This window comes from Dermacentor albipictus, chromosome 3 (assembly GCF_038994185.2).
Source record: "Dermacentor albipictus isolate Rhodes 1998 colony chromosome 3, USDA_Dalb.pri_finalv2, whole genome shotgun sequence".
Taxonomy (NCBI): domain Eukaryota; kingdom Metazoa; phylum Arthropoda; class Arachnida; order Ixodida; family Ixodidae; genus Dermacentor; species Dermacentor albipictus.
In genome coordinates this window covers 145,877,468-145,899,472 of record NC_091823.1, presented here as the reverse complement: position 1 = coordinate 145,899,472, position 22,005 = coordinate 145,877,468, and the positions used below count along the sequence as shown (strand labels likewise).

Here is a 22,005-nt window from a genome sequence, read left to right as displayed (position 1 = left end):
TGCGAGGCGAGGTGTTTACATATCTCCAGAATTTACTAGGAGCATTTTTGAGGAATGATACCACAATAGGGTTGAAGAAGCTGGTTTTTGAGTCTTTAATAAGTTGCTTCCATTCCTGGCTCATATTCTTGATAACAATAATGGAATGTTGGCTACCAGACTGTGCAAGCACCTGACGCTTTCGCTTCAACCTCCTTTTTCATGAATAATGTCTCTGGTTATCCATGGATTTTTTTTTCTTGTGTTCTTAAGGTGGTGCGGAACATAGCAATTTATGCAACGTTGAACCACGTCGGAAAAATGATCCCAGAGTTTGTCAGCGTTCTCCCCAGAACGGTACATAGTTATGAAGTCTTCAAATAAGAAGGCAAGGTGATCGATTATGCATACATCATTAGCATGTTTAAAATTCGGGATGAAATTTCGCAAGCGGTTCTCCGAGGTCCTTGCACCAAGTCTAAAGCATGTGATAACCATTTTGTGGTCACACATTCCATCCTCAACCGAGCAGCTAGAAAAATAGGGATGTAACGGCTCAGAAAGAAATAAAAGACCAACGATTGAGACCTACCCGCACACACCCTAGTATTAAAACTTATTGTGCGCAACAAACAGGGACGAATAATATAACAAACACAAGGACGAGCGCTTTCCCTTGTGTTTCTTATATTCTTCGTCCCTATTTGTTGCGCACAATAAGTTTTAAGATGAATTTGTTCCAACTAGGCCGACTCGCAGTCTTGCACCCTAGTATGTTCTGAGACAACCTGGGAAAATTACAGCAGAAGGTAAAACTAAGCAGTTCTTCGCATGATCGAGGTTCAGATGAGCGACGATCCACTGCTACAGAATTGCTTCTAGCTAAATTAAGGTCGGCAATCAAGCATATGTTATCTGTGAGGCAAAAACTGGCTTCCACAAATTCTGTAAGGTTTCCCATTGCACTGACGGTTGAGCCAGGAGGTCTGTAAAATACACCGATGCAAAGTGAATGGTTGGGAAGTTTTACTTTTATCCATAGAGCTTAGAAATCTCTGAAATACGGCGATACTGTGTACGTAATAGAATTTTTTACAAGTAATCCCCTCTCTTCTACTGCATCGGTCTTTTCTCAAAAGATTGTAACAGCAGGGAGTAACCTCAGCGTCCGAAATGTCATTGTGGAGTCATTTTTCCGTATTGCCAACAATATCTGGTTCATGCTCGAGTAGAATACGTTCTAACACATCTTATTTATTTAATATGTTAAGGGCGTTAAGATTTATGATCTTGAAACATGCAAGGTTGTTTCGTTGAAGTCACGCGTCCTTGCTCATTGAAGGATCCGAGTGCGCCTACCGTTTATGATTTACGTCATCCCAAGCGTATGCGGTGTTGCTATTTTTTTTACTTTTTGAAAGTGAGCTTAACTCTAGCACCTCTCTTTTTTTCCTCGACTGCTGAGTACCACAGGCTTTTGCGTGCGCTATTAACTCTCATAGAAAAATTTTCCTGGACGTTGAAATGCGTACCCTTAAGCTTCGAACAATTGATTAGTACCTTCTTCTTTTTCCTGAATCTAGCAAAGCGCAAAACAACTGAGTTGTTTCTTCCGTTTATCTTCTTACCAAGCCTGTGGATACGTTCAATCGAGTTCAACTTAACTTTCAGTATTTGCTGAAAAATATCAGAATTTAAATTGCGCACGACATCTTCATCTGTTTCACAGTCTCCTGCTGCTATACCCCTCCTAATTATAAGGTTATTTGGCGTTGAGCGGTTTTCTATGTCATCAATTCTTTCAGCCAATTTGCCCATCTAAACATCAAATTTACTTACAGCTCAATCAAGCACCGAGAGATGCTTACGAACATCATCTAAGGATTAAAGTTTTTTTTTCAATAGCTTGAAGTCTGCGTTCAACCTGCGAGAGGAAAGCCTCTGATGTTGCCTGCTTATATCTGATTTCCGTCACTTTCTCAAGTAGTTCTTTTCGAGACAGCATAAGCTACTCAAGCATGTTATCGTTAGTTCCTGGGTTTTCTTTGATATCCCCCAGAAACTTTCAGTAGTAGGCTTATTACGGATAGGCATTCAGTGATACAACAACCAAGAGTGCGTGGACACGGCAGCACTAATAAGCAGATGTGATCACTGCAGAAACCTTATTTGCTTTTACCCACCTGCGCAAGAAGCGGAACTTCAGGGCACACAGCCACGTCGGTGTTGCCGTGTCCACATCTGGGGGATGAAACCGGCATCCCTTTTAATTGTGTCGGTGTCTCGAGCTCCTCGGCGTTATATGTTACGCGCCCTGCTGGCGCAAGCAACACACTCCCGTGTTACCACTATCGTCAATCGCTCGTCGCGTTTTCGACAAGCGCGAGTACCGAAATAAGGTATATATTGTTGCAGGGTCATAAAAAGCGTCACTATCTTGTCCCACTAAAATTCAGTACACGCTAAACTAACTCACAATGGTCAGCTTGCGTTTTTGCTAAGAGCTTCACAACCCCAGGCGCAGCGATCATGCCTCAAAAGTATCCCAAAAAGTTACGAACTGAATTACAATAATTTTGGGGTCAGAGAATGCTTCACAAACTTCTCCCAGTAAGATTCATTACACGCAAAACTAACAGCGGCCCACAGCGGAGCTGCTTTCCGCTAACTGCGCACTACGCCGAGCGCGGCCACTGTGCTTGAAAAGTACCCTAAAAACTGGCGAAATTGGTCACAATAATGTGTTTGGTAAGAGAAAGCGCCAAAACTTGTCTCGGTAAGATTTGGTACACGCGCAACGGCGTCACACGGCCGAGGTGCCCAAAAACATCTGAAATAAGTCATAATAATGCTTGGGCTCATAGAAAGCGTCGCCAACATCTTCCTGTGCGAGTAATTAACTCAAATTAACTAGGCCTGCATGGGGGAGCTGTTTTTCGATAACTGCGTCACTATATAGGTTGAGTCTGTGCAGTAAGCCTAAATGTTTGACGTAGTAGTTCTGCGGAAACCCGCAAGGTGGAGAGAAGTAATGAGCAAAGTAAAAATCAGACATCCACCTGTTCGTAGCAATTGCTACAAAGGAAACCCTTACGGGTTCCTCTAAGGAAAAGCCTCAGAGTTGAAGAAAAATTCGTCCTGGTCCGGGACTCAAACCCGGGACCACCGCCTTTTCGGGGCAGCCGCTCTACCATCTGAGCTAACCAGGCGGCTAGCAGATAGCAGGGCGAAGTCGAATGTGTCGAGAACACGAAGCAAAGGCAAGTGTTTGAGGCAGTAGTTCTGCGGAAACCCGCAAGGTGGAGAGAAGCAATGAGCTGATATAGCCGTTCGTGCTGCAGGGGGTATAATAGGCTGATAATGTTACTGAATTGTAAATTATCATGTTGTATCCTGTAGGTTTTATAAAGCATCCCATGCTATCATGCGGCAATTGAGATGTCAGCAATGTGGGGCGCGTGGCATTTGAAATCGGGCAACGCCGGAAACATAGCGTTCACTCAATGGCGAACACTCGTGCAAAGACAAAGGGCGATAACTATTTATTTCCTGTTAACCAACGATACGCAGGTGCGACGGTGGAGGTGATTATGGAATTCGACCGAAGGGAGTCGGTGATCGCTTCAGCCTGCATCGCACTCTTCTACACGTTCACTGGCGGCCTCTACTCCGTGGCCTACACGGACGTCGTCCAGCTGGGTGCCATATTTCTTGGACTGGTGGGTGTTGCGCTCAAATGGCTTATTTTCATCGCAACAGGCGTCAGCGTACGGAGCCTAAATGCTGAACCAGCGACAACGCCTTTGTTGGATAAGTCTCGAGAATGAACATGAAAATGGAAGAATAGCTCGGTGAACACCGTGTCTCGCAAGTGAGAGACTGGCTCTTGGTCAAGGTCTACGCCTCTCTGACGCCCAGCAACTACAGCACATGCTCCGAGAAAATTCTTACGGTAACCTACTGATGGATGCTACAAGGGATCGCATCGCTTTGGGCTGACGCATTACAAGTTTGCTCGTGATCAGGCATTCTTCATTCCAACCTGAAAGCTGATGAGTGTTGGGTATGGTAGAATAAATATCAGTTTAACCATAAGGGCGAAGCAACGAATACGACAGCAGCATGTTAGAATATTGCACTAAGTGTAAGACTCGTAGTCGTTGTGGCTGTATCAATTGAAGTACACGTAAGCTAAGTAAAAAAGAGCTGTTGTTTCGCCGCATTACACTTGTCGTGCATTGAAGCCATCATAAATTACCGCTTTCCTTTTTTTTTTACAACTGAAGAATCGCAGCAAGCTCGGTGTTTTAGTAGAGTTTCCTCCTCGGTCTGCGCTTTATTCCAATAAAAGGCTTGACAACTGCGTGTTGGCCAAGCACTTTTCCTTCACGCGTAGCGGCTACAAGAAAGTCACAACCCACGCTAGGGGTCCCCTGTTTGAATCCTTTCATCACACAATTTCATTTACGTTAATAATTGAAACCAACGTCTTTCGTAAGGACTTTGCCACCACTTTTGCGTATCGTACACAAGAATGCTCCAAGTGCTCCAAGCGCTCCAGAATAAAAGATCCAGGTCAGCCTGTTTCATTTAAGGTATTTGTGCACTCCTAACAAAAATTGAGAGCAAAGAAATTCAATAACTAATGAATATCACCTTAGTAATTACTCAATTACTTTCATGGGGTAGTAATTAGTCATTGTCATCAAATACGTTCTTGAATAAAAATAATAATTCTAATCTGTTACCTTTTTTCTGTGATTTTCGTTAGTCTAAGCTCAACCAGTGGGCTCAAACTCTATATTTATAACAATTGCTGCGTTCCCATGCTCGGGAATAAAAAAAAGATACCAAGGAGCATATTTAGTACACCTCTTGTTATATTTCAGCACAGTATCTGTTAATGCTAAAATATAAAGAAGTGCGCAAAAAACAACACAACAACTTGAGCTATCATTACGATAAGTCGAAATTGGCGTAAATATAGATGAAGAACCAGTTTTTCAAACGTTTCGTGTAATAATTTAATGAATATCAGTCGTTCTGATCTCATACCCAGTGGCTGTGCCTTCCCTTTGCCATGTTTCACGAAGCCGTGGGTGTGGTATCGTACCCCAGGAATGACTTCGTCGGCAGTGTTGAGTGGACAGACTTCGGCACCTACTGGGATTCCATGCTACTGCTCATGATGGGGGGCATACCATGGCAGGTGAGGTTCAGGAACGTTCATGCCGAAAAGCGTCCCCCATTCGGACTATAAAAATGTATAACGGCTCGATAATGAGAAAGTTCGTATTATTATTATTATTATTATTATTATTATTATTATTATTATTATTATTATTATTATTATTATTATTATTATTATTATTATTATTATTATTATTATAGTCGCGAGCGACTCGAGTTATACACGATATTTGGAAAACAAAATGTGCAACATAATATTTAGACAAGTTTCGTCGAATCATAAACAGTACAGCTGACCCCCGGTCCTCGAACATAAAAAAAAAATTGAGTAATAATTTTATTGAGGAAGTGCTTGCATATGGTGACGAAAGCCGGAGACTATGAATAGAAGTTTAAAGTAAGCGAAATATTGGGCTTGGAAAGTGTGGAAATAGCAATATTGTCACGTAGAGTGACGTATGCAGAACACAGTAGCAATACTGTGAAAGACGAAACTAACTTTTATTGGGCGAACCTGCACCCACACAAACAGGCTACGCTTAAAGATCGGCGACAACGGCGAACGCAGTCGGCGATCGTCGAAAATCTGATCAGCGGGTGAAGCGCGTCGGCTTTTATACAGCAGCCTCGAATGTTCCAGACTAATCGTAGGCACCTGCGTGTCTTCCACAAAGTTCTACACCATTCGCGTCACGCGATCAAATCAGATAACACAAGGCTCGGCGACAATAGACAGCGGATAGAAGCATCGATAACATTCTAGAAACTTCGGATACGTGCAGGCGCGTCCCGCGCTGCGCCATAACATTTGTTAGGTGGCGAAACGTGGTCGCCCGATAAAGATAGGCAAGTGCACGTGTCAATATACATGACGTGTCAAATGCTGACGCTTGTGAAAGTCTATACCCACTGCGGTAGTACAGTGTCTGTGGAGGTGCGCTGCTCAGCTCAAGCTCGCGGGTTTGATTGCGGCTGTGGCTGCCTCATTTCGATGGGGCGAAATGCAAACCGTGTTCGTGTTTTTTAGATTCATGTGCACTTTAAATGACCTCAGATGATAAAACCTAATCTGGGGCACCTTGCAAAAACATCTATTAGCTCGTTCTTGAATTCTGAATTCTTAATTTACACTCCTTGTCCGCACCAGAGCGCGTTCTTAATTTCCTATTATTTTGGTCACTAACTATTCGTGCAAGCCGCGCCTGGAGGTATGGCGTGCCTCACCGTCAGGTCGTAGTTTCGGCACGTACATACCCAGAACTGTTTTTCTGATAGTCTGTTAGGAGAAAAATATGCTGCTTAGATGGCCATTAGTGCCAAGAACTGGTACCTGGTAGCAATAAATATGCACTATTTACGTAGTTTCGGCATTTATTGTAATGTGCACTGAAAGTAAAGAAGTACAATGTGCAAAGAAGTCGAGATGAGCAATGCGAATTTGGGGGAGTAACACTCGAGCTGTGAGGATCGGCAAGACAAGCCCCTGGCCGAGTGCTGCCGCTTAGGAACGACCCTACGAGTGAATCTGCGCTTAAGAAGTCCACCAGATGCGCCTGCTGAGGCGACGCTGGCCGCAGCGTTCTTTTTTAGGCCCACGCATAGAAGCCAGGAGCGCCAGAAAAGCCTGCTGCGTACGCGGGTAAGACGGACATGGCCAGGCACTGTGTACAATACTACAGCCGGGTGTTGTCATCCTGCCCACCACTTCCTGCGGGTCCTGCAGTGCTACCAGCATTCTGGCTCATCTTCCAAGTAATAATTTCTTCGCGTATGGACCGTTGCCAATTATGATGGACATGGTGGACTTAGCAACGCAATAGAATTAGGTAAAGATACGAGACTAAGTCCGAAAGCTTTACGCGAGTCTCGATTTTGCAACATAGCTATAGAAAATATCAAGGAAAATGCTCTCGGTATTTCGTAGCCCGGATCAAACGTCTTGTGAAAACCTCCTCAAGCACCGAAAATCCATATGACCTGTCATAGATTTCCCATGCGAGCGCCAAAAAGACGGATTCCTCACATTGCTAGGTGTAGAACCGCACGCAATGGGCGACACTATAACATTTGTTGTTTACCTTTAACCAACCCCTTTTTAATCACCTGTCAAGCCACGAGGGGTCATCTGTCAACACTTTCTAAAAAGAGTTGAAGCTTGATGGACGTTGGAAACCGACAGAAAGAAAGAAGGCGGAACAGTCGTCAATGAAATCAGGACGAATGGCTACCGAAATTACTTCACTCGGACAACCATCCGACAGCATCAAATAAACATCAACTTACGCAAACTATAAGCTTTCAGTGCCAGCAGTCTTCATAAAAAAAGAATAGCTCCCCTCGCTAATGGGGTGCTCGCTAATCGGGAGCTCCGGATTATTTTCGAGCACCTTTGGTTTGTAAATATGTCCACACACTGCACGGCACACGGGTATTTCTGCATTTCAACCTCATTGAAATGCGGCCGCCTAGGCCGGGATTCAAGCCCGCGCCATTGCGTTTCGCAGCGCATCGCCAAAGCAACCATGCCATTTCCGTGGGTCCTACTTCCGAAATAGCAAGACTGTTTGTCAAAACAGAAGGCGCGAAGCATTGTTTACAGGAACACATGTACTGACTGCGCAGCGACTTACACTGAAGAGACAAAAAGTCGTAAAGGGAAGAATCAGGCAACACTTTATGCCGAGTATACGCATTTATTTCACTAAACATTCAGAAGATGCCGATGACAAAGTTGCTTTCTATAAAATGCAAATCCCCCAGACCAACGCTAAAAGTTATTACTGGAGTCATGGTACATACAGAACAAACCAAACTACATAAACCGTTCAATGGGCAACCTCCACACTAAATATATCTATGGTCTGCGCACCAAGACGAGAAAGAAAGACGCCCCGGGACAACAATAGGCTGGCGTCTCCAGCGCCTGCAACGCCGCACCTTGGTCCACGCACTTCTACGTGCCCCTTCTCTCGTTTGCCTTCGTCTTAACGTAGATCAAGGAGTCAAGAGAACTTTTTGATCTCCGTATTATGAAAGAAGTTAAAAGCACCCTGCCACCATATATCGTCTTGTATTATTAAATGTACTATTTAGTTCGAGACGTACATAAATTCTTAATTTATTCTCCCTACCATACAGGTAATTCTGCTAGATTGTCTAGATTTCAAACAATTTTTTTCAGTACTTTCGTTAGAGCCGTATTATTTGTCTCTGGCATTCGTTCTCAGGATGCATGCCCTTTTGACTACTTGCGCGATGTTTAAGCCGAAGTTACGTAGGGCTAAATGGCATGAGTTACCAGCATTGTTAACTTTCACAAGTTCTTATAGCGCTTCAATTTAACAAAATTTAGAAGGGCGCAACGTGCCAGGCACACGCTAGGACCTGTGTTCTGTAATGGAACATGAACAGCAGCTTGACAAGTGGCGTCACCTTGTGCCTTCCAGTGTTAGCACTGAGGTGCAGTCGTTGGAATTCGGACAATAATCATCAGTTCAGTTTACACAGCAGTTATATCTAAATGTACGAAAACAACAGTGACATAATAAAGGCTCAATATACAGCATGACATTCGTATTTTATATTTATATGCATCTAGATACTTGACTTTATAGCATTAAATGACGCATGAATACGGGGTCATATAATATTTAATCGTATATGGAGAAGGAGCCTCAAGCAGCTCCACGGCTCGTGATAATTTGTGAGATGTTCGAAATTAGTTTCAGAAGCATATAAAAATTTTATAGCATATCGCTTTCTCTTGTGAGGAGCGTTGCCAACAGATCCGTTAAAATTGCACACTGTATGAGATTCACGGCACACTTCAAGCTTGAATCACTTTCTCGGTTCTAGTACAACGAAGAAGGTGATGAAGAAGGGAGCTTGTCTGTAACACAAAGGCAACAGAGTGGTGAGTCTGTGGCCGACTGAAAACTAGCGCACGGGCAAGAGCTAAAGTTCCAAATATAGACGTACCGCACGTTTCAGTCGCTTCAAAAAGCGTTAGCACAAGACAAGTGTGCGTAAAAAAAAATGACCGTGGCCTGACGGTAAGGGCGCCTGGCTGCCGGATTGCATCCCAGCACCGGACATATAAATTTTCTTTTTATGAAGCGAGGCGAGGCAGGAAGCTACCTCCCTTCTGCACACGTACCGCAAAGTGTCTTGATGAGCATTAAAACTGGCGCTATGTCAGCTATCTTTTTTACCATCCTTTCGTGAGGCAGGTGTACTTCCAGCGGGTGCTGTCTAGCCGCACCGCCGAAGGGGCTGAGCTTCTTTCGTACATGGCAGCGCTGGGTTGCCTCTTCATGGCCATTCCACCAGTGGTCGTCGGTGCCGTGGCTAAGGCCGCAAGTAAGTGGACAAGTCGAACACAAGTGCTGAAGCGGTGTTCGTCGCACAAATGTGTGGCTACACTTCAGATAAATTTGGATGCTGGTAATATCCAGTCTGTCTGCACTCACGGAATCGCTGAAATGCAAAAGCGTTAGCAGATTATAGCCAATACTCAGAAGCAAACTTTGCGGATAAGGGTCGACTTAAAACTAAGCGACATCAGTTGGCAACGGAGTTGTCAGCATTGCATGCGTTCGGTAGGAAGTGGTTACGGTCGTCTCGCGGGCTAGCCAACAACGACATATTAGCTTTATTAGCGACGCCTAATGAACGTACCATCAGCTTAAGTGCTACCAGCTAAGGTACACACATTGGCGCCTATACTTTTCCCAGCGCTGGTGATTTTGGCTGATCAACGCAGCTGTAGTCATGATTTAACTCACCAGCTGATTTTTTATGCAACAGTAATACATGGGAAGAATAGATATGAAGTCATCGCATCTGTGCAGCTCGTGCCGTCAATTTGGTAACTCCGCCACTGGAGTATCACTACAGCGCTACTCTTCGCCAAGTGTGTTGTTTCATTATGCAGTTTACTTGATAAAAGATCGAGCGATGAACAGTTGGTGCAGATTCTGAGCCCTGAATTCTTATTTTATAGGCCTAGTGAGTGAATTGCTCTACTAAGTTCCCTGTTGAGAGTCTGGCTAACGCTATTCAAACTCATAAAATTAGAATTAAGGAAATACGAGTACGCAACCAATACTATTCTGCCAGCTGTGACGTACAGCATCGAGAGATATTTTCTTCATAATTGAACCATTGATAATAAGATGACAGTATTTGACTAACTTTTTAATTACTGAATGGAGGGCGCAAATTTTTATCAAAAGCAATAAATCTATTTTAAAACACGCGATTCAGTTGTTTTCAGTGTGCTATGTCTGGCGTTGATATTTCGTCCACGTTATAAATAAAGCGCGCGAAATAATAATATAGCAATGGTATGATTACGGCGCCCTGGGGCTGCGACGCCAGCAGTCCCAGGCGTTACTCGGAAGGACGAATAATTAACTCTGCTGAATGCCTGGCTTGGCGGCCATGTCAAATGGGGAGGCGTAGGTATCGGCATTGGTCAGCGGGGACAGCGAGCTATCTTTTCCACGTGAAGCTCGAAGCCATTGCAGTGGGCGGCGACATTGAGGAGGACAAAGGCATTTGGCAAAGTTAATTGTTCTGTCTAACATCGTGTTAGCAACCCCTTGGTTATTTCGAGCAAATAAACATAAATACCGCAGAAAGTAAATCGAAAAACGAATCCACGGTTGCTGAATTGGTAAGAGCATCGCACGGGTAGTGCGAAGGCGTGGTTTCGTACCCACCTGCGGGCTCCTTACACACACACACACACACACACAAACACACACACACACACACATATATATATATATATATATATATATATATATATATATATATATATATATATATATAGCAGAAGGCAGACATCCCGACTTGTTTTTATACCAATTAATAAAAGCTCATTTTAAGATTAATATTGAAGGAGTAACATCCTTTGTTTCAGGTTACACTACGAGACGTCATAATCTCACAATCACCCCTCTCGTCATCGGAATAAGGGCTTTAAATATTCTTTTTTTCCAAGAGCCGTAACGGAATGGATTAGGCTTACTAACGATCAAGTACTAAAGCAATCTCTGGCGTCATTCACCAGAAGCCTCATTGTCCATTACCATCTATTTCCTGCTGTATTCATTCCCTGCTGCCCATATAAATACTAATTTATTATTATTATCAGCTTTATGCCCCTTACATATTGTATTACTGTAATACTCAATATTTTATATGTTCCTGGACTATTAAAATATGCCATAAACTTTACTGTGCTGCTATGTTTACTCCTATATTGCACTGCCATCATTTAACTTCGTTCTCTCCACTGCTGATCCGTTTTATTTGTTATCGTTTGCGGCCTTTGTTTTTTTTCGGCTTTTTTGTAAATATTTGATTTGTGCTTGTATCTGTACACCTACCTTGCGAAAAATCCCTTCCTGGGATTACAGCGTCCCTAAATAAATATAAATAAAATAAATAGGCCATGATAGAGCCTCCTATGTCTCGGTATGTACCAAAATTCACATTGAATGACAAGAGTGTATGACGAGCCTAAATCGTAGGCCATGACATGTGTGTCATATAGTTCATGAAACAGCCGCTTACGTTTTGGTGCACTCATGGTCATTTCGTTACCTTGGCATGTACCAAAATTGGCATAGTATGACAAGAGTGAATGACGAACATAAATAATAGGGCATGATATGAATGTCATGACATACGTGTCGTGTAAGTCATGATACAGCCCCTTACGTCTTGGTGTGTACAAAAATTCCCATAGTATGAGAAGAGTGTAGGACGAACATAAATCCTAGGTCATGACATGCGTGTCATGTAGGTCATGAAACACCCGTTACGTCTTGCTGCTCTCATGGTTGTTTCGTTAACTTGGTAGGCTCCGCGCACACTGCTTCACATAATATCGATCCCCATAGGGCGTGGGATCTGCAGGGTTTTTTCATCAGCAATGCTTATTCTTTCTCATCTAGTTCCGCTTCAATCGCTGCTCTCATAGCCGCCCTTGCTTATGTCAGTAACAATTGGTTCTGGGCCACTTTTTGCCCGAAGTTTCGCGACCCATTTGATTGACCTTAGTGCGTGTGCCCGAAACTAGCAAGTTCTCACGATGCTCCCCCGCCTTACATGAACTATAAATACAATTATTCATTGAGGCATGCCCCTAGCTGTGAAAACTGCTCCATAAAGGGAAGAAACGGGAGAGAATACACGTGCTGTGCGGCCTCCCGTCCCCGTAACTCCACGCCTGCGCGCCTCCGGTGTTGAGCTGCGGCGTGCGCAGCCCACGCCGCAGCACGTTATTCCTGCGGCTGGACCTCACAGTGGTTTCGGCGCGTACACAGGACTTCCTTGCTTCACTGCGATCACGTTTCACAGGAGCTTCTTTTGGCTGGCCGTCTGACGATCAACAAGCGTCGACAAGCTTGCACGATGTCAAGTACGCGGTGATTCGTGGCAGAAACCTTGCACATACATGTACTACCATGGCTACTAAATGTGGGAAGTCGATGGCAATAACTGGTAGGGTCCGCACATCCGTGTCACGATTTGTTCAAGCAATCAAACCTGTCTCCTCTGAGGTCCAGGAATACGGCTCTTTCTATGCACCAGTCTATGCGCTTGGAACACGAACATGCATAGGCATATTTCACCACCCGGAGTTCAAACTCTGACGCAAAGTACAGCTAATGTGAGATTTCTTCGGAAAACGTAATAAACCTTAAGAAATCAGTATTTTTATGTGTAATTATCGATCGCGTCGAAAGTTCGTTAGTGTTCATATAATGTATATTGCAATAAAACTCGCCAAGCGCCTCAAATCGCTGGCTCGCACGCACAAAATACATCTATGTTAATACACCCTCTGGGGCACGCCCCGCGGTGTGATGGTTAGAGCTTCGAGGTGCCCTGTCCCTGTGTTCGCGTCTCGTTGCACAATTTCATTTATGCCTAACACACACACACACACACACACACACACACACAAACACACGCATATATATATACATATATATATATATATATATATATATATATATATATATTTATATATATATATATATATATATATATATATATTTATATATATATATATATATATATATATATATATATATATATATATATATATATATATATATATATAAAGCGCCGTCACGGTGTTGTTAAATACCTTAGGCGCGTGGAGAGGAGTAGGGCGTGAGTCGGGCGACGTGGACAATGTCACTGGTTGTCACAGTGGAGGACCTAGTGGGCGTGGCTAGAACGAATTCATAGGTGACATCGCTCACTTGGCGGAGCACGCGATACGGGTCTGTGTAACAGGAAAACAGTTTTTCACAAAGGCCGACTGTACGCGATTGTGACCAAAGCAGCACGAGGGTGCCGGGCACAAAATGGACATCACGGTGACGGTGGTCGTACCGTTGCTTGTGTTCGTCTTGAGACACTTGTAGACGAGCGCACGCAAGTTCGCGAGCTTGGTCAGCATGGGCGATTGCATCACGGGCATAACTGCTAGTTGAAGATGTGGTGGACGCAAGCACAGTGTCCAGTGATAGCATCGGTTCTCGGCCATGCAAGAGGTAAAACGGGGAAAAACCAGTAGTTTCGAGACGGGAAGAGTTGTACGCAAAGGTAATGTAAGGTAGAGCCAGGTCCCAGTCACAGTGGTCGTTTAAACCGTATTTAGATAGCATGCATGTAAGGGTGCGGTTCAAACGCTCAGTGAGACCATTCATTGGAGGGTGGTAGGAGGTGGTAAATTTATGCTTTACTGAGCAGGCATGCATGATGCCTTCAGTGACTGGCCAAAAACGTACGGCCACAGTCTGTTAGCAATTCACGCGGAGCACAATGCATCAAAATGATATCATGTAGCAGGAAGTCCGCAACATCAGTTGCGCAGCTAGTAGGAAGAGCACGGGTTACGGCGTAGCGAGCCGCGTAGTCCGCCACGACTGCAACCCGCCTGTTTCCTGATGTCGATTTCGGAAATAGGCCGAAAAGGTCCAAGCCGACACGATGGAAGGGCTCGGCAGGGATGTCGAGTGGCTGCAGGTAACCAGCGGGGAGCTTGGAAGGCTACTTGCGTCGTTGGCAAAGCTCACAACCAGTGACGTAACGTCATACGGAACACGCAAGGCCCGGCCAGAAAAAACCGCGACGTACACACTCATAGGTTCGAGATATGCCGAAGTGGCCTGCCGTTGGTGCGTCGTGAAGCTCTTCTAGAACGGTAAAGCGGAGGTGTTTAAGTATGACAAGTAGGGACTCAGAGTCGTCCGGATGAAAGTTACGATGATACAGAGTACTGTCGTGGAGGACGAAGAGGCGCAGAGTAGCATCGGCCGGAGAGTGTTGAAAACGATCGATGAGTGCTCTGCTGTAGGCGTGACGACGTTGCTCGTCGGCGAAATGAAGCAGCTGTGATACAGAGAATACGCAAGAACCACTGATAATATTGGTGGAGTCAGAGTCAACAGGCTAACGCGACAAGCTGTCAGCGTCTTGGTGCAGGCGGCCAGACTTGTATACCCCACAATATGAAACTTCTTGTCGCCTCAAAGGCCATCGACCAAACCGGCCTGTAGGATCTTTTAGAGATGAGGGCCAGCAGTGAGCATGATGGTCAGTGACTACGGAAAAAGGGCGACCGTGACGACTGGAGCAGTCGGACAAGCTGGTCTCGGACAAGCTGGACAAGCTGGACAAGCTGGACAAGGGGTGGTCTCGTCACCAGGAGGCATGGTGACAAGCTCGATGTACCGACCACTTCGGAGTTCCGTGGCGAGAACGGGGACCGCTAACCTCCACCAGAATGTTACATGTGGAAAGGCGCAGACGAAAGAGGCTGTTTACACTGGAGCCAGAGAGCCAGGCTGACACTAGTTGGCGACAAGGGCACAGACCCACTTCATTGTTCTCGCTGTGGCTCATCTCTTGATATCGTAATAATGCATATAAACATAAAGACGACCAGTGCACCCAGGAGCACGTACTTTTCAGCACATGTCGACCCACATTGCTAGGCTTCAGTATCTCCGGGATTGGCTCACGGCAAGAGGCTACCAAACAGACCAACAGACAAGAAACTTCATGTAGTCCTAAGGGACTACGTTGTAGTAGTCGTGGGCCGCATCCACACCGGGGGCGGAAGACCGTGACCTTGGGCTCTGTCGCAGACCCTTTGGACAGCCCGAAGCTGGATTTGAAGTTCGCCACTCTTGACGGCTTCTTCCCAGTCTTCTTGCCTGTTGAAAGGCGAGTGGTGCAATCCACAACATTGCCACAGCATGTGGTTTAAGGTGGACCGTTCCTCGCCGCAGTCGGAGCAGCGGGGATCCACAGCCAGGGTGTAGTGACTCAGCCTGGATCGAGACGGAAAGGAGCCCGTCTGCAGCATTCTCAGCGCTGAGCCTTGGGGTCTGCCTAGAAATACCCGATACGGTAAAGGGGGCGGGGTGTGGTGAAACGCTACCTTTGCCTTAAAGGGCCCCTGAAACGGTTCGGACAAATTTTGTAGGCGCGTAGGGTACAGCTTAAGTAGAACATTCGCACCACAATTTAAGTGAAGCGTTACGTATTAATGGAGCTGCAAGCGATTACAAGTTACCCTCCTCCTTAGCTATGCGTTTCCTCCTCAACTCGCTCGCCGAGCGAGAGGCGCTAAGCTCCGCCTTCACTGGTCCTGTGTCACGATGCGATGTCACATCGCTCACTTCCGGTTGTTTAGGAGCACGCCCCCTCCCGCGCGAGACCTCTCCGCTAGCCGCTTGGCCGTCGACCGAGAGCTATCGAAGCAGCGTGCGTTGCGAGCATTCTGTAGTAGCGCCGAACGTGTCCGGTACTCCGCTAAAAACAGGCAAGCTGGTCATTTCGGGAAATGACTGGAGGCATAAACTCAAGCTGATGAAGGAACTTTAGCGTAGACGTACGTGAGCAGCCTGATCGGTCTGCACGGTCCAGACACTTGCTGGCGCAGCGCTTAACCAGTCAAACAAAGCGCTAATATTGCTCTAACCAAGTGTAAAGCATTTTAAACATTTAAAAATCAACGTGTTGATGATTACACTCCTGCGAAAAATACACACCAGCAGCAAAAAATACACTTCGTTGCTGCTACTGTGTATGGTTGAGCTCTGTGCCACCAGATGGCTGCACCGTGCAGACCGTTCACATTTGCCCTTCTGCTCATCTCGTGGATCATCCCGGCACAGTCAAGCGGCCAGACCCTGTCCCCTTGCGCTTGCGTTTGCCCTAATACTGGACTCACGGTTTGTAGGTCGCTAGGTTTGCAGTCCACAAGGCAACAAAGTCGAATCATAGTACTCGCGAAAAGACTGAGACCGACTCTGACCGCGGAGCTCTCGTCAAAATGGAGTACGTTGTAACACAAGCAGACGACACTTGCTGTGTGCCGGAAGTGCTGAAGTGTACTAAAAAACTATTCTTGTGTATTCTCTTTAAGTTATTTTCTTTTTACAAAAACAACGTAACTAACATTCCAACTATTACGAGCATCATTTGTTCACCATAAAGTTTGAAAAATTATCGACCACGCGCCCTGGTCAGCCAATCAGATAGCTCGCCCATGTGACGTAATATGGGTTATTTGCATCATATGGGTAGGGGCGGCTTAAAATTCCGCCGAGCAGTGCGCTGCGATCGGCAGCGATGTGTATTTTCAAAACCTTATAATAAATTACACGCTTTACGCAGAGCACTTAGATGCATCAATTAATGATCAGAAGAACCTACTCTAACGACTCAGTACGTTTGTAGAAAATCGCCAAAATCATTTCAGGGTCCCTTTAAAACAAACTTGGCAGATCCGATGCCCTATCAGAATCGGTGCTCTGCAAAGCATTGTGCGGAAAGCCTACCAAGTTAACAAAACACCCGTTAGAATACCAAGACGCATGCGGAAGTGTCGTGTCATGCAGGACATGCATGTCATGACCTATCATTCATGCTCTTCATACAGTCCTGTCATGCTATTACAGTTTTGGTGCCTACCAAGTTAGCGAATGCACCATACAACACCAAGACGTAGACGGCTGTTTCATTACCTAAACGAGACGCATGTCATAACATTCATGTCACGACCTATCATTTATGTTCGTCATACACTCTTGTACTATGCCAATATTGGTACATACCGAAGCGTAGGCGGCTGTTTCACGACCTGCATGACAAGTATGTCATGACATTCGTTTCAGGACCTCTCATTTATCTTACATACACTCTTGTCATACTTTGCCAGTTTTGGCACCTACCAAATTTACGAAACATTCATGAGAGCACCAAGAAATAGGCGGCTGTTTCATGGCCTACATCACACACATGTAATGACATTCATTTCATGACTTGACATTTATGCTCGTGATACGCTCTTATGGTACTATGCCAATGTTGGTGCCTACGAAATTTTCAAAACGAATATGCAGGCACAAAGATATAGGCCTATGGATGGATGGATGGATGGATGGATGGATGGATGGATGGATGGATGGATGGACGGACGGACGGACGGACGGACGGACGGACGGACGGATGCTAACGAAGCGGCAAATGTTCGCCAAGAAATGCTTCGTGTTTAAAACATCCGAGGACACCTAAGCACTTCATATGATTTTTAGAGCGCAGCTCTTTGGCGTCCGTTCCTGGGTTTCGCGTCGTCGTCGGCGTCGTCGTCGACGGCGTCGGCCTCGTAACCAGCTCGCCTCCGCCGCCGCGCTCCGCCGCCGCGCATGCGCCGCTGCTCCGCCGCCGCGCATGCGCGCTGTCGGCTCTCCGGGCGAGGGAGGATGATGGAAGGGAGGAGGAGAGACTGTGGAGGAGGGCTGGCTACACAAATGGCTCTTTGGCGTCCGTTCCTGGGTTTCGCGTTGTCGTCGGCCTCATAACCAGCTCCGCCCCCCTTTCATCCCCCCAGCGCTAGCAGCGACCGACTGATACCGCTTTCGTGAGTCCGCTACCGCACTCACGAAAGACGTCGTGCACTTCCTGCAACTCGCATTAACCGTCCATCGATCCACACCGATGTTAGTAGTGGGGGACTTTAATGTTGATATAAAGACAAACAGCAATTTCCTAACACTTATGCGGGAGAACATCCCGTTCCTCTCGCTCGTAACGCGTCCCACGGCTGTGACAACCTCGCGAGGCACTTGTATAGATCTCGTCTTTGAGAATCAAGCATTGGTGTACCAAGTCGAACATATATCAGTCTATTTCTCCGACCACAAAGCTTCCTTCATGACTGTCAAGAACTGTTAATGGAGTCTTTGTTAAAGGAATACGTGTGAAAAATAAAAAAAAATTCTGTGATAGCGCATACATGTGTTGCTCGATTTCTTTGCCTCAATCTATCGAAAAGGTGAAACAGCTTATTTGCTGCGCTCAAATTTCGCATTAGGAAGTAACGTAATCGTCGGTAATTTTTTTTAGTGCGAAAGCATTCGTACTTTCTGCTCTCTATACCGACGCTTTTCTTCGACTTCGCGTTATCGAAGGGCTTCGTACTCTTGACGCTTAAAACGCTTTCCATAGCGATGCGCTTCGGTCTCACGCTTTCGAATGGCTTCGTGCTGTCTGATAGCTCGTTTCGCCACTGCTCGTTCCGCCCGCCGTATATTGGGAGAGTTGACGACGATGGTCGATTTCGCAACCTGCCTTTTCGCTTATTTTGCTGCGTTCTTCCCCTCCCATACTTCATCTGTGATGTACTGGCTTGAACGGCCGCATTTTGCCCCTGCCGAGATTGCGACCGCTGATGTAGTGGATGCCTCGGACTCGATAGTCGTACATGGTGGCTTAGTCAGCAATAGCAGCAGCCTGCGGTGCTGGCTCGGGCGCCACCTGCCGGCTTCTGAAAGCGAGGGTCACGTGGAGTCGCATCGATCCCCTCTTCCCTCATGCTACACCTTGCGCGCTATGGCAGCAGAAGGTGTTCCCTTTCACCCGCTTTGCTCCGTCGAGGTGCGTTCGAGCGGTAGCGTGCGTAGCAGCCAAATTAGTCTAGGTGCGCACGTGACGTGGTGTAGCAGCCAATGGCATTTTAGGTGCCGCTTCACTGCTACAGACTGCACCAGCGCCCTTGAACACTCGTCTGGCGGTTTGACGCTTTCGCATCAATAAGGGAAAAACATAATAGGCAGAAGAGAAGGCGCTGTGTTAAACCTGTGAGAGCAGCGTATCAATCAGGTTCTACCACGTCGCCAGCACTGGCACTCGCATAGCGGCTTTTCCACTTGTCATATAATACCCATGCCTGCTACCTATTAGGGTTTCGCCAGATGAGTTCTGTTGATTTCCTCGTTGCAAAGGACAATTCTTGCGTACTTTACGTGGATTCTGCTTTAACATTTGCTCTATAACATATTTACCGCTTAGCGCCCCTTCTATAAACGCCTTTTTCGTTCGAATTTCTTTCGCACTTCCTTGGCCTCGTTCTCAGAACGTTTTATACCATCGCAATATTCTTCGTACATCCATATATCTGCTATAAAATAAACCCTATCCCTTTCAGTATTTGAATCACGCCACATAATCGCAAGTCTTTGACTGGTTTATCCCTTCTTTTATCAGTCGTACACATAATATGCACTGCTAAACCCACCACTCGAATTATCCTCGAGAGTAGCCTACACACGCCCCATCGCACATATAAGAAGCCTAGCATCGGCAATGAATAACTCCTTCTTCCCGCACACAATACCCTTGTGGAAGTCACTTTTTAGCAGGATAGATTCATGCTCATATAATGGGAAATTTCACGAACAAATAACCCGGCACTTGCTCTCAGATGAAACACAGCCATAGCTTAGTAAGCTGTTCGCCATGTTCCTTTGACATAATTTTTGCAAAGGGGAGACCGGAAGTGATCAATAAAAAAGGATACCTGGATAGGATAGACGCTCACTGCATCTATCCTCTCCAGGTCTCCTTTCCTCCTCAACGCTTCTGCGCTTCCCCTTTTAGGAAGCACAGCCACCATAGCGTGTAATTTACTTGCATTCGTACTACCGTAAGCTACTTTTGTTTGCTCTTTCTTTTTTATCAGTTGCGTTTTATTGAATTCTATTTGGAAATTTGATGTACGCACCTCTTACTTGACGCCTTCGAACCCCTAAGGTGCAGTAAATGAAATAGTGAGCCCTCCGCCGCGCTTGCACTGATTTCCATTGAAATGAGCTGCGGCCCTTGTATTCCCCTTTTGCTTGAGTAGAACACCAATTAGCGCTTATGACGGCGGTAAGGTATACGTGTAAGACGAACAGATCCGTACGTATTCTAACCACTGTAGTCTGAAAGTATTGCGAAATTTCATGAGATGTGACTTTGCGGAAGCGCTTCCGCCTGATGGACCCACCGTATGTTTAAGATCAACTGGATACGTCGACGATATCTTTAATAAACATCTGCGTGTGCGTCCGACGTTTCTTTAGGCAATTCTAATAATGTTAGTATGTGAACAATGTTGCAGACACCAGTCAAGCGCTGTCGTGTGTGTAATGCTGCACAAACTTTACTCTGAGGGACTTCCACAGGTGCAAGCACCACCGTGCGCTCTTTACAATGATGCCCCGCTCCCTCCAAAAGATCAAATCTCAAATTATATGTTTCTTCAGATGTTTATCTTTATTGCGCCTCGAAAAACAGTCACAAATAAGAAAAGTTAATGACGAACACGCTTGTTTCTTCTATAGGGCCTAAGATAAACAATATTACAGCGAGAATCATGCAATAAAACTTCACCACTATAACGTGCCGATTTTCCTTAGCATATTTAATACATTTTACCATGGAAGGCTTTGTATCGAAGTAAGCGAGTTCTTTCTAGGGGCACACTGGCAATTGGGAACTGAAAATTTTTCAATGTAAGTTTTATTCGCTGCTCAATCAAGTGTATATTGAAATGTATGAAAACTCATTTAGGAAACGTCAGAATGTGAGCAAACAGTTTTCTCAAGGCTCAATTTCCGGAACTAGACCAAAGAAGTGGAAGGCCAAGTTCATCGACATTGCATGCGCACATTTTTCTCGTGCGTCATTCCAGCTCTCGTGTGTCATCCCATTCGAGTCATATTAGTCATACATGGGAAACTCACGCATTAAAAAAAAATGCTGCATGCAGATTTCACAGCGGCGGGCTACACAAAGCCTGTTCCGCTCGTGGGAGACGCGGCCTCGCTGGTGCTGCCGCTGGTGCTGCAGTATCTCACGCCTGGCTTCGTGTCTGCCATGGGGCTGGGCGCCGTCTCGGCGGCGGTCATGTCCTCGTCGGACTCGTCCATCCTCAGTGCGGCATCCATGTTTGCCTGGAACATCTACAAGCTCACCTTCAGACAGCAGGTCCGATGCTGCGGGCTGCGCGCGCTCTTTAACGACAATCAGCGGCTTACTGCATCACATTGCAACATGCACTCATTCATGCTTAAACTCAATTTTGCTTAATATTTTTTTGTTTGAGTTACTGTTTATCGGATGTGTTGGTTATAGACCCTTTTCGCGCCAATCCTCTGGGCGCCGCCATGTTTGATCACGTGGTAAGGAGTCAATTCCTTGCTTCGGTTGCCTCCTTGTTCACAATGAATGTTCATGAAGCCCTTGCGGCTCAGAAAAGCTATGTTTCGTTGGATATTGTAGACGGTCACTAGTTTGACGACACCATGTTTGGCCGCATTTGCAGGGGGCATGTAAATAATCTCGATGCCTATTACGCCTGGTTGAAACGACGCGAGTAGCGTATGCGGTGCTTGTACTGAAAAGGCAGCCAGTGTCTGTTGCTCTTCGATCTTCATTTGGCAAACATAATGAACCAATAGCTTCTCATGT

At 45.8% G+C, this 22,005-nt stretch overlaps 1 protein-coding gene and 1 non-coding gene across 3 annotated transcripts in view; one reads left to right on the top strand and one right to left on the bottom strand.

The window, feature by feature from the left end:
* LOC139057607 (high-affinity choline transporter 1-like) overlaps positions 1–22,005 on the top strand; it is a 107,941-nt gene that overhangs the window by 38,791 nt on the left and 47,145 nt on the right. For both annotated transcript variants that reach the window (XM_070536131.1, XM_070536130.1), the window contains exons 4-7: positions 3,550–3,698; positions 5,039–5,188; positions 9,399–9,528; positions 21,305–21,522. In XM_070536131.1, the coding sequence (XP_070392232.1) occupies positions 3,550–3,698; positions 5,039–5,188; positions 9,399–9,528; positions 21,305–21,522 (647 nt within the window). The remainder of the gene's footprint in view (positions 1–3,549; positions 3,699–5,038; positions 5,189–9,398; positions 9,529–21,304; positions 21,523–22,005) is intronic.
* TRNAF-GAA (transfer RNA phenylalanine (anticodon GAA)) lies at positions 3,114–3,188 on the bottom strand. Its single transcript has one exon. It is a non-coding gene; the product is annotated as a tRNA-Phe (tRNA).